Source organism: Alosa pseudoharengus, unplaced genomic scaffold, assembly GCF_046254945.1.
Source record: "Alosa pseudoharengus isolate Yale_2024_CS ecotype anadromous, Long Island Sound unplaced genomic scaffold, YU_APseudo_1.1 YU_APseudo_1.1_scf_15, whole genome shotgun sequence".
NCBI lineage: Eukaryota > Metazoa > Chordata > Actinopteri > Clupeiformes > Clupeidae > Alosa > Alosa pseudoharengus.
This window is the reverse complement of record NW_027468620.1, coordinates 35371806-35393002: the sequence shown is the minus strand read 5'-3', so window position 1 is coordinate 35393002 and position 21197 is coordinate 35371806. Positions and strand designations below refer to the sequence as shown.

At 42.3% G+C, this 21197-nt stretch overlaps 1 protein-coding gene across 1 annotated transcript in view; it reads left to right on the top strand.

Annotated features, from left to right (window-relative positions):
• Positions 1-21197, top strand: part of sorcs3b (sortilin related VPS10 domain containing receptor 3b) — a 95274-nt gene that overhangs the window by 7616 nt on the left and 66461 nt on the right. Inside the window, exons 4-13 of the mRNA XM_076285243.1 lie at positions 444-543; positions 8051-8209; positions 9525-9598; positions 10740-10808; positions 11261-11369; positions 11461-11550; positions 12541-12717; positions 13737-13868; positions 14987-15089; positions 15223-15299. Coding sequence (XP_076141358.1) covers positions 444-543; positions 8051-8209; positions 9525-9598; positions 10740-10808; positions 11261-11369; positions 11461-11550; positions 12541-12717; positions 13737-13868; positions 14987-15089; positions 15223-15299 — 1090 coding nt within the window. The remainder of the gene's footprint in view (positions 1-443; positions 544-8050; positions 8210-9524; positions 9599-10739; positions 10809-11260; positions 11370-11460; positions 11551-12540; positions 12718-13736; positions 13869-14986; positions 15090-15222; positions 15300-21197) is intronic.

Here is a 21197-nt window from a genome sequence, read left to right as displayed (position 1 = left end):
ACACATTAGTTTATATATACAGGATCTAGCGCATGTTCATAAATTAACTAAATGTCTCGCCCAGTTATATAATTAGCATTGTGTCTTGGATGGCATTGTGTAAGGAGTAATGTATGGAACACCGGTCATTATCAGGAAAAATAAGTCCCGACAAGGCGAACCGGACCCCGACATGCTAGCGGAGGAGTCTTGCTTCGCCCTGAAGGGACTTATTTTACAGATAATGACCAGCGTTCCATACATTATTCCGCTTATTATACGGCTACTTGCCAAAATAAAAAAAAAATTCCACATGATATGTCACTTTACATCTATTTGTTACCATTTTGTTGTGGCTTTTGCTGAGAAACATAGTTCTCAACACATGCTGAACTTGAAATAAAAATTCTGAGCTGCTCATGCTATACATTTCCAGAAAATTCTTCCCATGACCCTTCTTGCAGATCACTGGATTTAGGAAGCAGCTACGAGAAACTGAACGACAGACTGGATTCCAGACTGGTCCTGAGTTATTTGTATGTGTGTCCATCCAATCAGAAAAAGGTAAACCAATTCCTTACACGGCCAATCATCACACCGATTCACAGATCACACGGTTCTTGATTATCCCCTTGGGGATCAATAAAGTATTTATCTATCTATGTATCTATCTAGTTCCCTTATATGGAGAATCTCCACACAAATTCCTTTTACGAAGAATCTCCACAGAAATCTCAAACAAGTATAAGTATCCCGTGAGGGAAATTTGGGCTGCATTTATCCCAATCCATGAATTGAATGAAACACACACAGTGAACACACAGTGAGGTGAAGCACACACTAATCCCGGCGCAGTGAGCTGCCTGCAACAACAGCGGCGCTCGGGGAGCAGTAAGGGGTTAGGTGCCTTGCTCAAGGGCACTTCAGCCGTGCCTACTAGTCGGGGTTCGAACCGGCAACCTTCCGGTTACAAGTCCGAAGCGCTAACCAGTAGGCCACGGCTGCCCACTGCCCACATATAGATCCATACAACAATACCAAGCCCCTGTTGCACTGATGATATCGGGTCTTCTCATGGTTAGGGTTAGCTAACCTTGGTGGTGCCTTCACCTCATCTGTATGGGCTGTTGAGCCTTAAAGGACAAGTTCGGTATTTTACACTTAAAGGCCTGTTTTCAGATAGTTTATGATTAAATAGAACGTTTAAGATTGAAATTTGGACACATGCTACTGTCCTGAGAATTTTCGGTTTCTGTGGTAGCGCCGCCCCTCCTCCAGAACGCTGCATAGGTGCACTGGAACAATCCTTCCTAAAACGCATGAAACTTTTGTTTACAAAGACGTGAAACTCACCGAGTGGTCAAGTGTGTTCACTGATATGCTCACACAAAAATCGCTACAGTTTTTCCAGAGCTTCGTGCCAAGTAATAAGCGTTGAGTCGAGATGTTTGTGAATGAAACGAAGCGTATAGGCAATAGTGTGACATGCGTAAACCAATGGTGTAGAGATGACGCCACAGGGTTTTATTTAAGAGAGCCTACGTTTGTATGTAGGCAATTTATATTCACAATACTTAGGCCTACTAAAATAAATAGTATTTTATTTGTATTGGTTGTATAGAGTAAAAAGAAATCGGTCGGTCTTAACGCAAGTTTACAACCGGCAAGTCGGTCGGACTAAAAGGGGAAAAAAATTAATATTTGGGTCGGTTCTAAATTGACAGGGTCGGTCGGGTTACGGCAAACGAAAATATTTTTAAGGATGGCCTGGCAGTGTTTTTATGCGCGTCTGCAGAAGTCAGCCAAATATGAATGTAATTCTGCGGCATAAAGCAGATGTATTTGTTTATTGTACAGAAAAATAAAAATGACATGTCAAGCAGTCAATTGACTACATTGCAGTCAAGAAGTAGGGCAAATTAATTTACGAAACCAAAAAGTGGGTCATAGTTGTCTAAGCCTCTATTGCGTAGCCTGTTAAAAACGTCGCTAGATTATTAAATCGGCAACAACATTGTTTTCTGCAGAAGCCTACCCAAGGCTACAGATTTAATTCTGAACAGTTATTTCTCTACTGGCTCAATTATCACACAAGACACTGTTTTGATTTGCGTAGTTGTGTTACCCCCAACACTGACAATAATGTAGACAGCAAATTTCGATTTCGATTTTTGTTACCACCGTGTAGTCAAGCCTTAAGCCATACCCAAGTAGCCTAAATCGAGGTAATGTTTAATTATGCACGATTTATTTTGTTATTCAGTTCGTAGGCTGGGATTACTCTCGGCAACAATTATGTTTAATGGTAGCCTCCTTATTTTCAGAAGGGGCGGCAGGCAGAGCGATGTACAGTGGCAGAGCGACACACAGTGGCTGAAAGTGGTACTAAAGCTTCACGCAGCTTCACGCCTCGTAATGCGCGACTGAAGTGGTCATTTGAAAGCGATGCCCACTGTATGTCACTGTTCCAGTACCCCATCATTCCGCCAACTCAGTAGTCTGACAAATCAGCGGGCCAGTTCGATCTTGCAGCGCTGCGCAGATTTTGCTGAAACCAGACCAGGAAGCCATGGAATTTTCTTCCTACAGATACAGGTCTTGTTAACCTCTCTGTACACTTTCAAAGTTTACAATACTTCGGTTTGTCTGTAGAAACTCTTACCACACTACCACAGAAATGTAATTATATTTTGGGCCTTGTTAGTGCTATAAAATAGCAACATGGTACCTTGCCCAGTTAGCATCACTGTAAGCCCTTTTTTTTTTTTAAGTATATATTTTTTGGGGCTTTTTATGCCTTTAATGATAGGACAGTAGAGAGTGACAGGAAGTGAATGGGAGAGAGAGCAGGGGTGGGATCCGGAAAGGACCACAGGGCGGGAATCGAACCCGGGTCACCGGCGTACGGTGCAGGTGCCCCAACCAGTTGCGCCACAGCTGGGGCCACTGTAAGCCCTTTTAGTGATAATGCCAATAAACGGTCTTGCTCAAAACACCACCAATTAACGTAATTTTGCTCTCAGTCAAACATTTGAATTTTTTAACTACTGTAAATAGACCCTAAGTTTTTTTTTTTTTTTAAGTTACACTCTAAGACTGTAAGGAGCTCAGCAATATAATAATTAACTATAATTAATTATAATATAACAAAATAATTTTTATATGAATTTTATAACAAAATATTCTTGTCACTTTACTTAGAGCTGACAAATAACACTTATGATATTCCATAGCTGTTTATAATTGTGTGCTATAGGGAGATGTATAAATTATTATAAATGTATTACATATACTTATATAGCTATAGATATATAGGACTACAGTAGAAGTCAAAACTCTTTATGCATCACTATACTATATAGACTCTAGTTGCTAGTACCGGTATAGGCTTACATTCGATATGTGGTAGCATACCAACAAATATAACCGAATATATAAAACCGAAATGTAACTCAATTAACTGAATGTTATTTTTGCCGTACATCTGTGAAACCATTGATGGATAACACATGGGAAAGGCTGTAGGCCCCAGTGACCTCCACAACTGGACAAAGATAATGAGCTCAGTTACCATGTAGGTGTTTGACACACAAGTCAGTTAAAGATGATTGGACGAAGAGCCTCCCAAATCTGCAAATAAAATCCCTGGGCTTGTGGTATGTTTGTGGGGCATGTAAGGAAAATCAAAAATCAAAATCTTTTCTTTTTTTGCTAATTTATTTTCACATAGCAGCAGGGGTAACCTTGCGGCTTTCATTAGTGTGTATAGACCCTAATCACTTCCTAGTCTTAAATAGCCTCAATTGATGACACCTGTAGCCTGTCTAGCACGGCATGGAATCAGTGGGGGACTGTAAGGCCTGACTAGATTGTGTAACAGAGATCAAGCACATCCTAATCACAAAGAATAGTTGAAAGCAATGTGCATGCCCGTTTGCAAGGGCCAATGCTGTGTGGAATTAGAACATTCTCAGCCCCACAGCTGCGGGACAGTGCATGTGGCACCGGGGAGGCCGTGTGGCACTTTGTTGTTCTTTGATGGCCGTATTCTGTGGACGTTCCACACTGCCTTTATCTTACCTAGTTCTTCCTAATATGAATAAAAAAAAAGAACAATTGTGTTCTTTTCACACAAAGTTAATAATGAGTGTGCTACATAATTTAACCACCAATGAGTTGGATAAAGGTTCAATAGCCTAGGCCCTAACAGTGAGTGTAGTGTTTTTTCCTATTTTATACAGTCTATTTATACTATGCTTTTTCATAATCCTGTGTGACAGTGAGTCAGTGTAATAATGCAATAATGTTGAATTGTCATGTAATTTAATTGTAGCCCATTAGTGTGTCCCTTCTTGAGTTATTTCAGCATGTATTTCTTTCGGTTATTGTATTAATCTTGTAAATGAATGCCTCCTGTAATGATTCTTGTGTCAATGTATATGGGCCTACCCTAGAGTGTGTTGCATGTGTGCTGTTTTCCAAACATATTATTATGACCGCCGCGCAGCGAAGCGGCGGTCATATAGGTTTAGTCAGATTTCTTTTTTTTCTTTTTCGCATGTCCAAATTTCCGTCAATGATTCCCGGGACACTGAAAGACCGGGGTAGACGAAACTTGGTGGGCATGTAACCCCATATGGATAGCATGGAACCATCGTTTTTCGTTTTGATCTGTAGCCCCCCCGCTGGACTGCACCCCCCGAAAGGAGGGTAGGGCAGACAGTTTTCTGTGAATATCTCGAGAACTGTAAGGTTTAGGAGGACCTAACATAGTCAAAACTGCACGAAATTGAAAGTGTAGGATCATTATGACACCCTCTGAATGCACGCCAAGTTTCGTGGAATTCCGTTCATGGGGGGCCACACAATAAATTAATTTATGTTACTATACACCAACTGGCCTGTAGGTGGCCGGAGACAGTTTTCTGTGAATATCTCGAGAACCGTAGGGCCTAGGAGGTCCACCTTTTTTTTGTATGTTGGTCTTAAGGGGGCATGTCAACCCATCCCATTACCACTTATTTCATTTATAGCGCCACCTAGTTAAAAATTTAAAAGCAAAAAATTAGGTGTTTTCATCACAATATCTCTGGCTGACATGGTCAAAACTGCACGAAATTGAAAGTGTAGGATCATTACGACCATTGTGAACGTTCGTTCATGGGGGGCCTTACAATAAAATAATTTATGTGTACATTTAGTGACCGTACACCAACAAGGATTCCCGGGACACTGAAAGACCGGGGTACACGAAACTTGGTGGGCATGTAACCCCACATGGATAGCATGGAACCGTCGTTTTTCGTTTTGATCTGTAGCCCCCCCGCTGTACTGGACCCCCCGAAAGGAGGGTAGGGCAGACACAGTTTTCTGTGAATATCTTGAGAACCGTAGGTCCTAGGATGACCAATTTTTTCCGTATATTTGCCTCCAGGGGTCATGTTAACCCATTCCATGTGCACACATGTGCATAAACAGATACACACGCACACACATACATTCACAGTAATCATACGTATGACACATACTCACACAGTAGACATATGTACGCATGCATGCACATGCACAAACACACATACGCAGGCAAACACACAAGCACGCACACACACATAAACATAAACGTGTACACGCACACATGCACACAATTCAACAATTCCTCAGAATTATGAACAGGCAAGATGGGGGTGGGGTTGTATAAAATGAATTTTACATGTGAAATTTATGAACTAATCATGTTTTGGTACTTGTTGTCTAGCAGATACCAGTGAGAATTGAGTGTGGCTAATGCAATTTAGTGAGACAGTTAGAATCATATAGGCCTTTCAGCGTGATTTATTTTTGTGGAAAAAATGTCCTGGACTGGGCGGCGGTCATATTTTGTACCGCTCTGCGGTACATCTAGTTACATATGGCTTGCAACTCATTGGGACACAGACACGTAAGCCGTGAAGAGGAAAATTGAGTTGTTGTAATATATTAGACATCATGCAGGAGGGAGGATTATAATCACATAATGACATCAGACGATATTCACGCTTACAATACAGCAGTGATCACCAGCTCTGCTGTCGGCATCACAACGGAGGAATCCCAGGTCTGTCTGTGTGATCTGAGGATAGCCACCGTGCTTTTCCACAGCCTCTGCAAAGTACCCTGCTATTGCATGCGTAAGCAGCTTTGAGCCAGATGATTTTGCGGGAAAAAAACATATATAGTAGTATATATACTTTTTTGATCCTGTGAGGGAAATTTGGTCTCTGCATTTAACCCAATCGGTGAATTAGTGAAACACAAACAGCACACAGTGAACACACAGTGAGGTGAAGCACACACTAATCCCGGCGCAGTGAGCTGCCTGCTTCAACAGCGGTGCTCGGGGAGCAGTGAGGGGTTAGGTGCCTTGCTCAAGGGCACTTCAGCCGCGGCCCACTGGTCGGGGCTTGAACCGGCAACCCTCCGGTTGCAAGTCCAGAAGTGCTAACCAGTGGGCCACGGCTATATGTAACCATTGGTACATATTCCAAAGGGCTATAACTTATTATAGGAATCAACATGCCAAATATAGCTCGGTAGCAGCTGTCTGCAGTGTGGTCTCCAGGCCGATGCAAAGCTGAAGAGTCCGGATCTAGATAGATACATAGATAGATAGATAGATACTTTATTGATCCCCAGGGGAAATTCAAGAATCTAGGATCAAGAGCTGCAGGATTAAACAAATCCTCCTTTTTGGCATCGATTTTTCATGCATCCAGTCATGTAGTCTCCAAGATCCTTCCACCTCCTGCTTGATGAAATCGACGACTTGCTCAATGTCCACATATTGTCTACGTTTCAAGCCTTTAAGCAGCCAAATTATATGTCTTTTTGATGATGATGATATGGTTCTCTGCCAGAGATTGCAGGAGACAATTATAATTCAGGCCAAGGTGAAAAGGAAATTAAATTAAGTCTGTGATCCATCTTTGGGGCTATCTATCATCACTCACTTGAGCTGGCTGGCCGTTGTCAAACAGCAGATTCCTTGTTTTGTGGCAACACAATACAAAATGGTGGTCATGAAATAATGCATGACCACTTGTAATTATTGCATTATTATTTGATGACCACAATTTTTTGTGGCCATGTGTTTTTTGTGTGGCCACCAATGACTAATTCATAGGCATGAATTATTTTGAGGCCACATTTTGTTTCCCATCAGTGTCATCAGGTGGGCTTCATAAAATACATGTAATAACACATTCATTTTATTTCATTTATCCTTCATCCAAGGTAGTCACTTTGAGACAGATGTATTTTCCAAGTGAGCCCTGGTAGGCAGCACCTCGTTAAAAGGAAATTCAAACATGAGTTAAAAACAAGACAAAATACAAAAAGGAAGTTGTAGGATCAGCAAAGTAAACAGAATAAAAAGGAATAGTCATATGGCAAATACCATTAAGAAACATTCACAGTGATAACTTCAAACGCAGCCTCTAACCCTAAGTGGCATGAGAAAGTCCAATTTGAAGTCTTTTTGAAGTGCATTCCAGGATGAATGCTGAGGGTTATGAATGCCTCTTGGATAATCACCCTTAGTTTAATTGGGGTTTCATTAATCACACTCGCAGAAAACAGACATAAGCACTGACCCTATGAGCATCTATGGTTAGGAACTAATTTATCGCAGTTAGGTGATATACCAAGTTAGAAATGTTGAAGAGAAGAGATTTTACAAGGAACCCAAACTAAACCCTGAAACCCTCACCAGTCTGATCCTGGACCGAAATTCAATACATACACAGGGAAGGACAGTGTTTCCCATACATTGACTTATTTGTGGCGGCCCACCACAATATCAACATTGACCACCACACAATGATTTTCCAGGTTGTACTACATTGTGCTTAAATCTGGTTAGCATTATAACCACGATGTGCTAATTTGTTAAAAACTGTTGCATTCAAGTTAATTCTGCAAACCTACAGTACCACCACAAATAGAATTCAATTCTGTGGGACACACTGGAAGGAGGTTACGTTTCTTGTGAACCGAAATTCAACCTTGAGATGCCCGCACCCCATCTGCCTGACAGATCCTGCTAGTGAGTGACCCTGAGAGGGACTCCAGTGTGGTGGTGAGCTCAGACGAGGGCAACTCCTTCCACAGATTCAGCATCAGCTTCACCATCCAGAGCCTGCTCTTCCACCCCAGCCAGGAGGACTGGCTGCTCGCATACAGCCAAGAGCACAGGGTAAACACACACACACACACACATACAGCCAGGAGCACAGGGTAAACACACACACACACACACAGACACACACACATACAGCCAGGAGCACAGGGTAAAAAACACACACACACACACACATACAGCCAGGAGCACAGGGTAAAAAACACACACACACACACACATACAGCCAGGAGCACAGGGTAAACACACACACATACACAAAACCACACACGTGCATGCACACTCATACACACAGGCACACACACACACACACATCAAACATGCACAGACACACACATCTTATACATACGTGCACACACACAAGCACACACATCATATAAACACATCATACAGAGGATTTTATTTGTCTGGAATTCAACGTTATTATGGAAGGGGATGCCAGTACTAATGGCTTATAAAAACATGCGTCAAAAAGTGGTAATATAGAGCAGTGGTTCTCAAATGGGGGTATGAGTACCCATGGGGGTACGTGAAGGCACTCCAGGGGGTACGTGAGATTTTAACCCTTAGAACCCGATTGACGCAAAGTCTGTCAAAAAACACACCCTTTCTTCTCTGTTACATTGCTCCGCAACTGTTCATCGCAGCGAGAAAAAACGTTGAAAACCGTTATTGCGTGACAGAGCAGAAGCGGGGCTTTCCAACGAGACAACGCACTTGTCTGTACGTTAAAGTATGAAAATAAAAAAAAATCATGAAATTAAATCCAATTGCATCATATTTACAGTCTATACTTCTCTGCGTTCACCTGCGCACCCATTGCTCTCGTTTGAATTACTAGCGAACCCCTGAACGCATAGATATGGCAAGATGAATATCAGATGAAAGAGGAGACACAGGGCTATCCATTGGTACCAAGTATGTCGATCTTTCTGGCTTATGAAAACAGACGAAGTGACTGCAAAATAATAACGTCATGTAGAAAAACCAACGCTGCACACCCATTACTCTCGTTTGAATTACTCGCGGACCTGAAGATATGCCATGAAGATATGCCATATGCCAAGATATGCCAAATATAAAATGAATTTTATATTTCAGTAGGCTATTCAATTTCATTATCCTAAAAACCCAGAGTCCCCTCCATACCAGGATGGTTCGACCCAACCTGTCACATGCCACCTGTCAATCACTGTCAAAACTCAAACGATGGAGTCGTGGCTGAAGCGTAGCGGTAATTCTTGTGCGCTGGTTAGGGGGTACTTGGTTGAAAAAATATTTCACAGGGGGTACATCACTGAAAAAAGGTTGAGAACCACTGAATTAGAGCATACTGTGTCTTTGACAACTGTGTTATGTTTCTGCTCTGCAGTTGTACTTCTCCGAGGATTTTGGAAGAAACTGGAAACTTGTCCACGAGGGGGTTTCTCCAGGACGCTTCTACTGGTAAAATCCCACCTATACATAATCCCTACCGTTTACTGCCCACCTATACATAATCCCTACCGTTTACTGCCCATGTTTCATCAGTTATTCACAAGGAGGTGACATACAGAGGGAAGGAGGTGACATACAGAGGTCACATACAGAGGTCACATACAGAGGTTACATACAGAGTCACATACAGAGGTCACATACAGAGGTTACATACAGAGGTCACATACAGAGGTTACATACAGAGTCACATACAGAGTCACATACAGAGGTCACATACAGAGGTCACATACAGAGGTGACATACAGAGGTCACATACAGAGGTCACATACAGAGTCACATACAGAGAGTAGGGCCCTGGAGTTCATGTCTGTAACGGATATAAGCCCTACCATTGACTTTTCAGACATTGTTTGAGTCTGGCTTCGATGTCAGTAGCTGGGTTGGCAATAGCCTGGAGTGGGGCGGACGAAACCAACATAGATGGTCACTGCTGTAAGTACACCAGGCCTTCTCAGCCTCCTCAGGAAGTGGAGAGAGTTGGCCTTCTCAGCCTCCTCAGAAAGTGGAGAGTTGGCCTTCTCAGCCTCCTCAGGAAGTGGAGAGAGAGTTGGCCTTCTCAGCCTCCTCAAAAAGTGGAGAGTTGGCCTTCTCAGCCTCCTCAGGAAGTGGAGAGAGTTGGCCTTCTCAGCCTCCTCAGAAAGTGGAGAGTTGGCCTTCTCAGCCTCCTCAGGAAGTGGAGAGAGAGTTGGCCTTCTCAGCCTCCTCAGGAAGTGGAGAGAGAGAGAGTTGGCCTTCTCAGCCTCCTCAGGAAGTGGAGAGAGAGAGAGAGTTGGCCTTCGTGACAATCTCTCCAGTGTGGTCATCCCACTACAGATGTAAATGAAATAAGATTCCAAAAACTCTCACTGTATTACACAGTACAATGGTAGTTGCTGGTGAAATAGCATGTGCGTGTGCACACCTGCATTTGTTCATATGGGAATCTGTGTATTTATGCAAGGTATGGGGTTTTTGTATTGATTGATTATTGGCTGATAATTGTGTATGTTCTTTTGTGATTGTGTATGTTCTTTTGTGATTTTGTGTGTGTGTGTGTGTGTGTGTGTGTGTGTGTGTGTGTGTGTGTGTGTGCGTGTGTGCGCGCGTGTAGGGCAGTATCAGGGCTGGACGAAGATTCTGACCTGGTGCATCTGGAGGCTCAAGATCCCAGTGGAAGTATGTATTTGTGTGTGTATGTTTTACAAAGAGTATTTGTGTGTATGTTGTACATACATAGTATACATACATACATACATACATACATACATAGGTACTATATGTAGATTTGTGTATCTGTGTGTGTGTGTGTCTGTGTGTGTGTGTGTCTGCGTGTGTGTGTGTGTGTGTGTATTTGTGTGTGTGTGTGTGTGTGTGTGTGTGTGTGTGTGTGTGTGTGTGTGTGTGTGTGTATTTGTGTGTGTGTGTGTGTGTGTGTGTATTTGTATTTGTGTGTGTGTGTGTATGTGTGTGTGTGTGTCTGCGTGTGTGTGTGTGTGTGTATTTGTGTGTGTGTGTGTGTGTGTGTCTGTGTGTGTGTGTGTGTGTGTGTGTGTGTGTGTATTTGTGTGTGTGTGTGTGTGTGTGTGTATTTGTATTTGTGTGTGTATGTGTGGTTGCTGCAGTGCTGCTGAGGTACATCACCTGCCTGGCTGGCAGCTGTGCTGAGAGCAGGAAGTTCCCCTTCCCCGGCCGCATCGATGGAGGATCGCTGGTTGTGCAGGACGACTATGTTTTTGTGCAGGTACTCCATCCAGTGGCAAGCACCTTTCCCATAGCTCTCTTCTGGTGAATTCTGTAGAGGCCTGAGGTGATGCCTGCTTACCCTGTCCTAGGTGACCACAGTTGGACCAACTAAGTACTTTGTCTCATATCAAAGACAACCTTTCCAGAACATCCAGCTCCCCAAATACTGTCTGCCTAAGGTATGTAGACATCATGCACTGTAGGTAGTACACTACCTTTTGATTAGTATCTTTGTAAAGGGCTTCAGAATGCATCCTATGTTTGTGTAACAATGTGTATGTAAAACCTGTTGAGTTTCTCCTAGGGCTGCACAATTAAGACCAAAAGTATTATCACAATTATTTCAATCAACATTGAGATAACTATTATTTATGATTATTGGTAGATTTTAGTGTCGTATATCAGTATATTTTATATTGCACATAGACTTGCTATCTGGCTTACCATTTCACTGTCTCACACTTGGGAGCACCTCAAATTTTCTCTCCTCTTCTTCTCCTGCCCTCTTTTGAAGGTCCTTATCATTGTCCTCTCCCTCTAACTGTCTTGCAGGATAACATGTTTATTTCTCACTCTATTCTCTGGTCCAATTAGTGTTTTATATTTAACTTAGGTCATATTCATGAAAAGGTAATCAATCCTCCACTTTCTGTCTTTCTGCCCTGTATTCACTTTGAAAGATCTATTTTTTGTGTTGCTTTTGGTCTATTTGTGTGCCTTCTCATTCATTAGTTTAATCTTTCAGTTATTCACTGATAAATAAGAAAATCCTCGTTTGGAGCAAATACAGTATGCATGCTGTATGCTGAGTGCGTGTAGCCTGCAAATTACATGAAAAAAGTTCACGGACCCTGTCCACTTTTAATATACTTTGGAAGGGCTAAAAGTTAATATGAGAGAAGGCATGTGTGGTGTGAGGTATCTCACAGTGTGAGGTGTGAGGTGTCTCAACATCACTTGACCTAAATCCGCAATATTTCCTTGATGGTGCAGCCCTAGTTTCTCCTCAATTGGCCAGTTAGGAGCTACTTTGTGCTACTCAAAAGCTCAAAAGCTCTTTACCACGACCAACACTGGTGTGTACTGTATATAGACTAGACCTCTTTATATCTTTGCCCACTGGTCTGCAAAGTGTGTTTGTGTATGTGTATGTGTGTGTGTGTATGTAGGATATGCATATCATAAGTACAGAAGGCCAGATCTTAGCTGGGGTTCAACAGTGGAATGAGAATGACACCTACAGCCTCTATACATCTGATCGCCATGGAAACTACTTCAGCCCCGCCCTAACATATGTCCGCATATCGCGATCAGTAGCTGGAGTACTCAATATGGATGCATATAAGGTACTGACACACATTTATATACTGTATGGATATATATACGGATGTAACGGTACAGGCACAGTCATGTACAGTATACATTCACAGAAATACAAAGTCATATTCACACTCACCCATTTATAAATAGACACACAAACACACATATGCACACTACCTGAAACACATGCACAGCCATACTGATATGCACATATTCACACTGCAATGCTTAGGGCCAAATGTACCATGAGCATTTTTCTCTTAGGTGCTTCTAACTTGGCTAGCTGCACAATGACCAGGTGTTCTAAATTAATCACCCCTTTAAAAATCTTGTCGTCCGTTGGGTTGTTAGCAAAATGGAATGCAAACGAATTCACATTTGTTCAAAAGGTGTGCTAATTTATGCTTAGTTTGTTAATTAAATGTCGTCTCCCCCTGCTGGTTTTTCCAACTCAAGCCATGAGACAGGTACAGGAAATCAATAGAGGTAGACAGGAAGTGCGGCTTAGGCAGGTGATTCATTAGTGAAAAAGCTAGTCAGCTGGAAAAACAAACAGTTTTGTTACCACTATAAGTTTAGGACGTTCTTCATTTACATTGATGTGCACTCCTACACTATATCTTGGATAGCTTTTGGTTAAATTGAGATGGACAGTGGATCCTATTTACGGTGGAATTTGGAATTATTTTTTTGCTCATTGATTGTGCGTCAAGCAATCCCCCTTGTCTGGCTTGCGTAGAGGCCTAATAAGTTGGATGTTTTGGTAAGACAAGCCGCCAATATCAGGAGACAGAAGAACATGGATCATTGGGATTCAGAAGATTCACTTAAAACAGTAATCTGATCACATCTGAAAAAAAAAAAAAAAAACAGGGTGACCATTTCACTTCCAAAGACGTGATTCATTAGAAATCCTGTATTACATTATTTGTAATTTTCTTCCATAAAGTCTTGTAAACATGTGTGTAGTATGTGTGTGTGTATGTGTGTGCTTGTGTGCATACATACATACATGCATATAAATGTGTGTGTCTGTGTGTGTCAGGTGGCTGGCGTTAGTGGTGTGTTGTTGGCTAACAGGAAGCAGGGGGGTCGTGTGAGGACATTCATCAGCTTCAGTCAGGGTCAAACGTGGCGGCTGTTGACACCTCCAGCCACCGAGCGGCGCTGTAGCCTGGTAAGAACTCTCCCCCAAGGCTAATAACTACCCTCTGTGGTCTAGTAACCATAAATATTAGAAAGCTAGATACTGCATTGTCTGTCGAGTTCTCTTAGGTGGCATCGTAAACGCGGCCGCCATATTGCTGGGGGCAGCACCTTTATTGTCTATGGGCAACACTTGGGGGCAATCACAGACACCTGTCTGATTTCCAGTCAGAGTCACATGCTCCTCCATTGGCCTCCAGTGATTGCTGCCCCCACCAAGATGGCGACGCTATTTACGTACGTTCTGGAGCACAATGCGGTATCTAGCTTTCTAATAGAGTCCCGAAGTGTGACGTAGCGTTTCCATGACGGCAGAATCACTGCATCTAAACAAACTTTTGAAGTGGCATAAATAGCATTGAATGAGACATGTGGCATAGCATTGAATGAGACATGTGGCATCATTTCTAGCTAATAAAAATAAATATATCCATTTAAATGTGTTTTACCTGCTAGGCAGCAGCTTAGCCACATAACACGGATTCCCTGGCAGGTGTAATAGAAAGAAACAAAATTCCAGTGGATATTTCACATCTTCTCAAAGACTGGCGGCTGTTAAGAGTGACGTTTTTTGCCAAAAAAATAAAGCCAAAACACGTCTGTGAATTTAAGGATTTTAACCGCATGCTGTGAAGTTACATGCAGGTCTCTTTTACGGAGGAAACCCATGCTAAAATAAAACTCTGTAGTCACGAATTTGATCGTGTTGTTATGAATATATGTTGTAGTATGTGATTCCTACAGTGTAAAAAAATATACTAACGTCTTAGAAACGTTGTAAAATTATTGAAATAGATTAAGAAAGCCACCGCTATGGTGATTTCTATTAGTAGATTGATTTGTTTAGATCCAGTGAAATTGCTGCCTTGGCAACGCTACGTTATGGCTTCGGGACTCTATATCTATGCTAGTAGGAGGGGAACTCTGGGCTTGCTGTTCCAGTAAGAGACTTAACTCAAACTCTGGGTTGTTGTAAAGCTAAGCTGCTCGCTTGCAGGTTTTCTTTAGCAAACCCAGTGTTTCCCCTCCCTCCTGCCAGAACTTTAAGAGACTGTGACTCCCTTTTGACACGCTCACGTGTCATTTTAGCCCTCCTGCTCTCTGCACCTGCACCTGCGGATGTCTGAAAGTCCGTACTCTCCCGATAGCATCATAAGCACTGTCTATACCCCCGGTCTAGTCATCGCAACAGGTATACACACACACAGACACACAGGTATGAACACACACACGCATGCACACATGTATACATGCACACTCAAACACACAGTACACATGCCAATTCAACCAACCACAGCCTGAACTGTAATCTGTTATCCCTCTAGGCACTGTAGGCTCAGAGTTGACCAATCACAACACCAGGACCTTCCTCTCCTCAGATGCAGGAAACACATGGAGACAGGTATGACCCCTGTGTGGAGAGGGTTGGGGTTTCCTGTGACACACCTGTATACAGGTATGACCCCTGTGTGGAGAGGGTTGGGGTTTCCTGTGACACACCTGTATACAGGTATGACCCCTGTGTGGAGAAGCTTGGGGTATCCTGTGTGATGTACCACACACCCTGAGTGTAGTTTCCAGGTGATAATGATATTATCATCATATGATGATGTTAGGTATTTGATGGTTTAGGCTGGTTTGGACCATCAGAACAAATTGTCAGGGGAGTGAACTGTGAAGCCAGTCACTCCCCTCCCTGGGCAAATCTCGGTGAGCTGTCTCAGTCGGGTTAAATCAGTTAACATGAGAACAGCTGTGTTCAATCACACTAACACTGTAACAGTAGAGGCTGTTGCTGAAGCATCAGACCTTCTCATGTGAAGACCACCAAGCTACACTGAATAAGGCAAACATGTCCTATCTGCCTAGTTGCCATAGCCCTGGTTCCCTCTCAAGCGATCTGTCCAATTCATTTTGGCTGCAGTTTGTGTTGCCCCCTGCAGGTAACCCCCAGAACCTAGTCAACGTCAGCCGTTTCTCAGACGTAACCCCAGGCCTAAGCGGTTAAAACCTACTATACCTCCCTAGAGGTTATGGCAGATGGCAGGGACCTACTGTCGAGTGCAGTCGCACGACTTCCCTCTATGGCGCATATAACCTAAAGCTCCTATTTTTAAATATCCCCCTTGGAAGTTGATCAGGCTTCCGTGGTGGATTTATTGAGATGTTTATGAAATAAGGAGCGACTACGCCTAGGTCTCGAACAGTTGGCTAACGTGCGAAGATGTTTGACCCTAGAATTTATCTAGAGACACAGGTTATAGGCTACTTCTTGCTTAGGTTTTTAAAGAGTGGAGTTCAGTATAAAGTCACGCTGACCTAAGTCTTAGAAAAGACAGATGAATAACCACAGAAGAGACACGTTATCTTACCCTCCTGCTGGAATTCGTAGGAAAACCAAGAAAAGACAAAAAATACTGCTTGAAGAATTAGATGCCAAGGTTAAATAAGTTCTTTACTTTTCAGCATTTTGGTGATGATAACAAAATGCGGCGTAATATCCACTTGCAGGTTACAATGTTGTAAAAAAAGAGTAAATCCACAAAATAGGAAAATAGTAAATCCACAAATGGAGAAGAGATTACAATAAAAATAGTAAATCCACAAATGGAGAAAAAGAGTAAATAAGGAAAAAAAGTAAGTCCTCAAAAAAGGGAAAAAGTCAGCTAATTGTCTTCTGCAGTCACTCTCTGTCGGAGTAGCAGGTCTGATATCTGCAACAGGTTCCACGGAGTTTCGGTCCGCGACTCAGCCTGGCACGACGTCCAACACTTTGCTTCTCAACGAATTTCGGAGGACGAATTCTAACAACCGCACGCGACATCATAAAGCAAAAACCCAGCGAGTTGAAGGAAGGAAAAAAAGAAGAAGCAGCCCCGATCATTTAGTTCGACCCTTATTTATACTAGGTAGACTTGTCCTCCCCCACACATTCCTAAGGCAAATCAATCTTTCCCACGACAGTTTAGAACCTTCTAGAAGGTTCCCACGAGGGCTGGGAATATTCTCACGTTAGCTGGGAACATAGCTGGGAATATTCTCACGGCAGCTTGGGAATATAGCTGGGAATATTCTCACCATAGCTAATACATTCTAGAAGTCACTGATCTTAACCAACAATTTAAGATGACACGCATTAACATCCTTCTCCGGGTTACATTTTGGAGATGATACATTACATTCAGGTTTACAGATAGTTTCCAGAGGTTACACAAACAGTTTACATTCAATGGCAATTATAACCATGTGACACATTACATTTAGCAACATACACTTTTACAGTCATTAAGAGAGATCGGTTACATTCTTACAGGTTACAAACACTTATGGCATTAACTCTTCACACAATGCAATCTGAATACATTCATTTGAACAGTTTAATGCACTTTACTCATTTCACAGTTTTGAGACATACAATTCTTTTACATACATAACTCCCTAGACTTTACAAAGTCATGCTACTAAAATACTTGTAATGATACATTTCATTCATCGCACTTTATTATTTATTATGAGGTCATTGTTTGCAGTTATGGTTCATTTTCCATTCTTTTATTCATATTCAATAATCATCAAGTATTTCTGAGGTCAGGGTAATCTGGTTTAATAATCCTGCACATTGTTCAACATCTGCTTCAACACATTCATTCACTTCCACGCTTTCAGGTGATCTTAATTCAAGAGTAGGTTGCAAAGTAATTGGTTTAACATTACGATTCAATTCCTGGTCAGTTTCTTTCCTAATTTGTCTAATCATATTTTCTAGATCAGAGAGATTACCTTGATAGCTAGCGCTGAATCTAGCCTTTCTGCCTTTTCGCCTTGTAAGACGTATTGGTTTTATGCTATGCTCTGTGGTCCATACGGTTGGTGTCCTGGCAACACGTCAAGTTCACACAGAAGGCATCAGTATGCAAGGGAACCTCCTGCTCCATTGGCTTGTTGAACTGCCAATCCGTAGTGAAGGCTGACTTTGTTTCTGCCCACACTATCCACCTGTCTCTGGAGCTCTTGGCTCTCACTGAGACCCGGATTAGACCAAAAGACGATGCTTCCCCGGCTGCGCTTTCCATTTCCCATACCCATCCATACAGGGAGAGGGATGGGTCTGTTAATTTCCAACAAATGGAAATAGTCTGCTGCTATCCTTGAACAAATATGATCCTATTGAATGCCATGCCATCATGGTGCCAGCTCCGGTCCAAATCTATGTGATTTTTATTTACCATCCGCCAGACAACTGGGCAATTTACTTTATGAGACACCATGCTCTCTTCCCTTCTTGAGCATGACTGCCCCGTGTCCATCCTTGACATCTGGACATGAACAGAAACAATCCTAACTCTCTGGACTTCATATGTTTCTTGGTGTTTTAGGCCCCCGACATTGTCTTCAAGGCAGCGCTGCCTGGAAGGTGCTAGGGTTAGGCATAGGCTAAGGTTAGGGTTAGAGTTAGGATTAGGTGCCTTTAAGTCAACGGTGGCAGCGCTGCCTGGAAGACGACGTTGGGGGCTTAAAATACCATCGAGCACTTCATACATACCCTCATATATTCCTTCGAGCTATAGTTCACAGTCCTCCGACTCACAAAGTGGGCAAAGAGATACCCTAAAGGTTACTCTCCTGTTCTTCTCTGAGCCTGAACACAATTGAATTCGGTTCAATGAGGGCCTCTCGGAATAACCCTCTGTTCCTCCACCCATAGTCTCCCTCTGTTCCTCCACCCGTAGTCTCCCTCTGTTCCTCCACCCATAGTCTCCCTCTGTTCCTCCACCCATAGTCTCGCTCTGTTCCTCCACCCATAGTCTCGCTCTGTTCCTCCACCCATAGTCTCCCTCTGTTCCTCCACCCATTTATTCTCTCTAGTTGCTTCTAGAGGTTAATGATGCCTTAGAATCTCTCTGCTCTACATTAAGCACTTGTCTGGATAGCTTTAATTCTCCATCCTCTATCAGACTCGCTTGACTGCTTCCTGAAAGAAAAGCAAAACTAAAACACCACCGATCTCACAAGCTGCTAGTCTCTCCTCGTCCAGTGTCACTGCTGCAAAGATGGCTTTTTAAAATGATAAGATCCACAGTGCCACTGACATCCGGAAACTATTTTCCGTTTTTGAAAACTCTACTCAACCCTCCACCTCCTCCTCCACTTACCAACCTCACAGCCCATTTTTTTTGCTTCATTCTTCACCTCAAGTGGCATTTATCAGTTGTCAGTTCTCTGTACCGTGCAGTCACAACCTGAAGGGCACTATAAGAAACCCAATATGCAGCAGTCCTAGATAGATAGATAGATACGTTATTGATCCCCAGGGGAAATTCAACCTACTGCATATCCTTAGTCTCCCCTGGCTAAGGGCACTATAAGAAGCACAATATGCAGCAGTCCTACTGCATATCCTTAGTCTCCCCTGGCTAAGGGCACTATAAGAAGCACAATATGCAGCAGTCCTACTGCATATCTTCAGTCTCCCCTGGCTAAGGGCACTATAAGAAGCACAATATGCAGCAGTCCTACTGCATATCTTCAGTCTCCCCTGGCTAAGGGCACTATAAGAAGCACAATATGCAGCAGTCTTACTGCATATCTTAGTCTCCCCTGGCTAAGGGCACTATAAGAAGCACAATATGCAGCAGTCCTACTGCATATCTTCAGTCGGTAACGCTTTAGAATAACATGTGCTTATTAGGTATTAACAGTGCATAATAAGCAGTTAACAATTCATTACTAACAGTTAGTTAACTGTTGTTATCCTTTAATACCATTAACTAACTGTTAACATGCAGCTTGTAAGTGATAATAAGCAGCCTTTTAAGTTACTTATAAGCATATTTGTTAACAGTTGTAAGTGTTAACAAGCAGCTTGTTAATGCTTGTTAATGATGTATAAGACAAAGAGGTGGATAACTAATACGCTTATAAGACCTTTCTTACCTATTTGTAGTAAATTTTGCAGCCCCCCAATCTAAAGCGAGGACAATGTAGCCTAAAGTTCCACAAGCCCAACCTTCTATCTCTCTATCTAGCTTGGTTTAGCTGTGAGAAATACACCTTCAAAATTGTTGCAGTGTGCAGGAATCGAACCCCAGTCTCCCGCGTCAAAGAGTGCATCGCTACTTATTGAGCTACACTACTGTTCCTAATTGGCTGATGGAAAATATTCCGATGTTCTATATCATACTAGCTATGCTTTTTACAAATATGTTTCTGATGGAAAAGTGGTGTTTAATTTCCATAATCTTTGTTCAGTGAACGCATAAAACAGTTTGTCAGTTTGTCAGCAGTCTAAAGATATGCCAGCTTTGTATATAGTTTGCTTACCTAGCAACCGAGGCTTAAAGACGATAAGTGGGTGCGTTCAAAGCTCTGGTTTAAAGTTGCAAACATAGGCGAACGTTCGTGATCGATTTGAAACATGTTTCAGTTTGCCTTGAACAGAGGCGAACATTCGTGGTCTGTTTCTGCATTAATTAAACACCACTTTTCCATCAGAAACATATTTGTAAAAAGCATAGCTAGTGTGATATAGCACTTCGGAATATAGAATCAAAATAAAAAATTTCATCAGGTGTACAAAAAAAAAAGTAGTGTAGCTCAATAAGTAGCGATGCACTCTTTGATGCAGGAGACCGGGGTATGATTCCTGCTCACTGCAACCATTTTAAAGGTGCATTTCTCACAGCTAAACCAAGCTGTATAGAGAGATAGAAGGTTGGGCTTGTGGAACTATAGGCTACATGGTCCTCGCTTTAGATTGGGGGGCTGCAAAATTTACTACAAATAGGTAAGAAAGGTCTTATAAGCGAATTAGTTATCCACCTTTTTGTCTTATACACCATTAACAAGCATTAACAAGCTGCTTGTTAACACTTACAACTGTTAACAAATATGCTTGTAAGTAACCTAAAAGGCTGCTTATTAACACTTACAAGCTGCATGTTAACAGTTAGTTAATGTTATTAAAGGATAACAACAGTTAACTAACTGTTAGTAATGAATTGTTAACTGCTTATTATGCACTGTTAATACCTAATAAGCACATGTTATTCTAAAGCGTTACCCTTCAGTCTCCCCTGGCTAAGGGCACTATAAGAAGCACAATATGCAGCAGTCCTACTGCATATCTTCAGTCTCCCCTGGCTAAGGGCACTATAAGAAGCACAATATGCAGCAGTCCTACTGCATATCTTAGTCTCCCCTGGCTAAGGGCACTATAAGAAGCACAATATGCAGCAGTCCTACTGCATATCTTCAGTCTCCCCTGGCTAAGGGCACTATAAGAAGCACAATATGCAGCAGT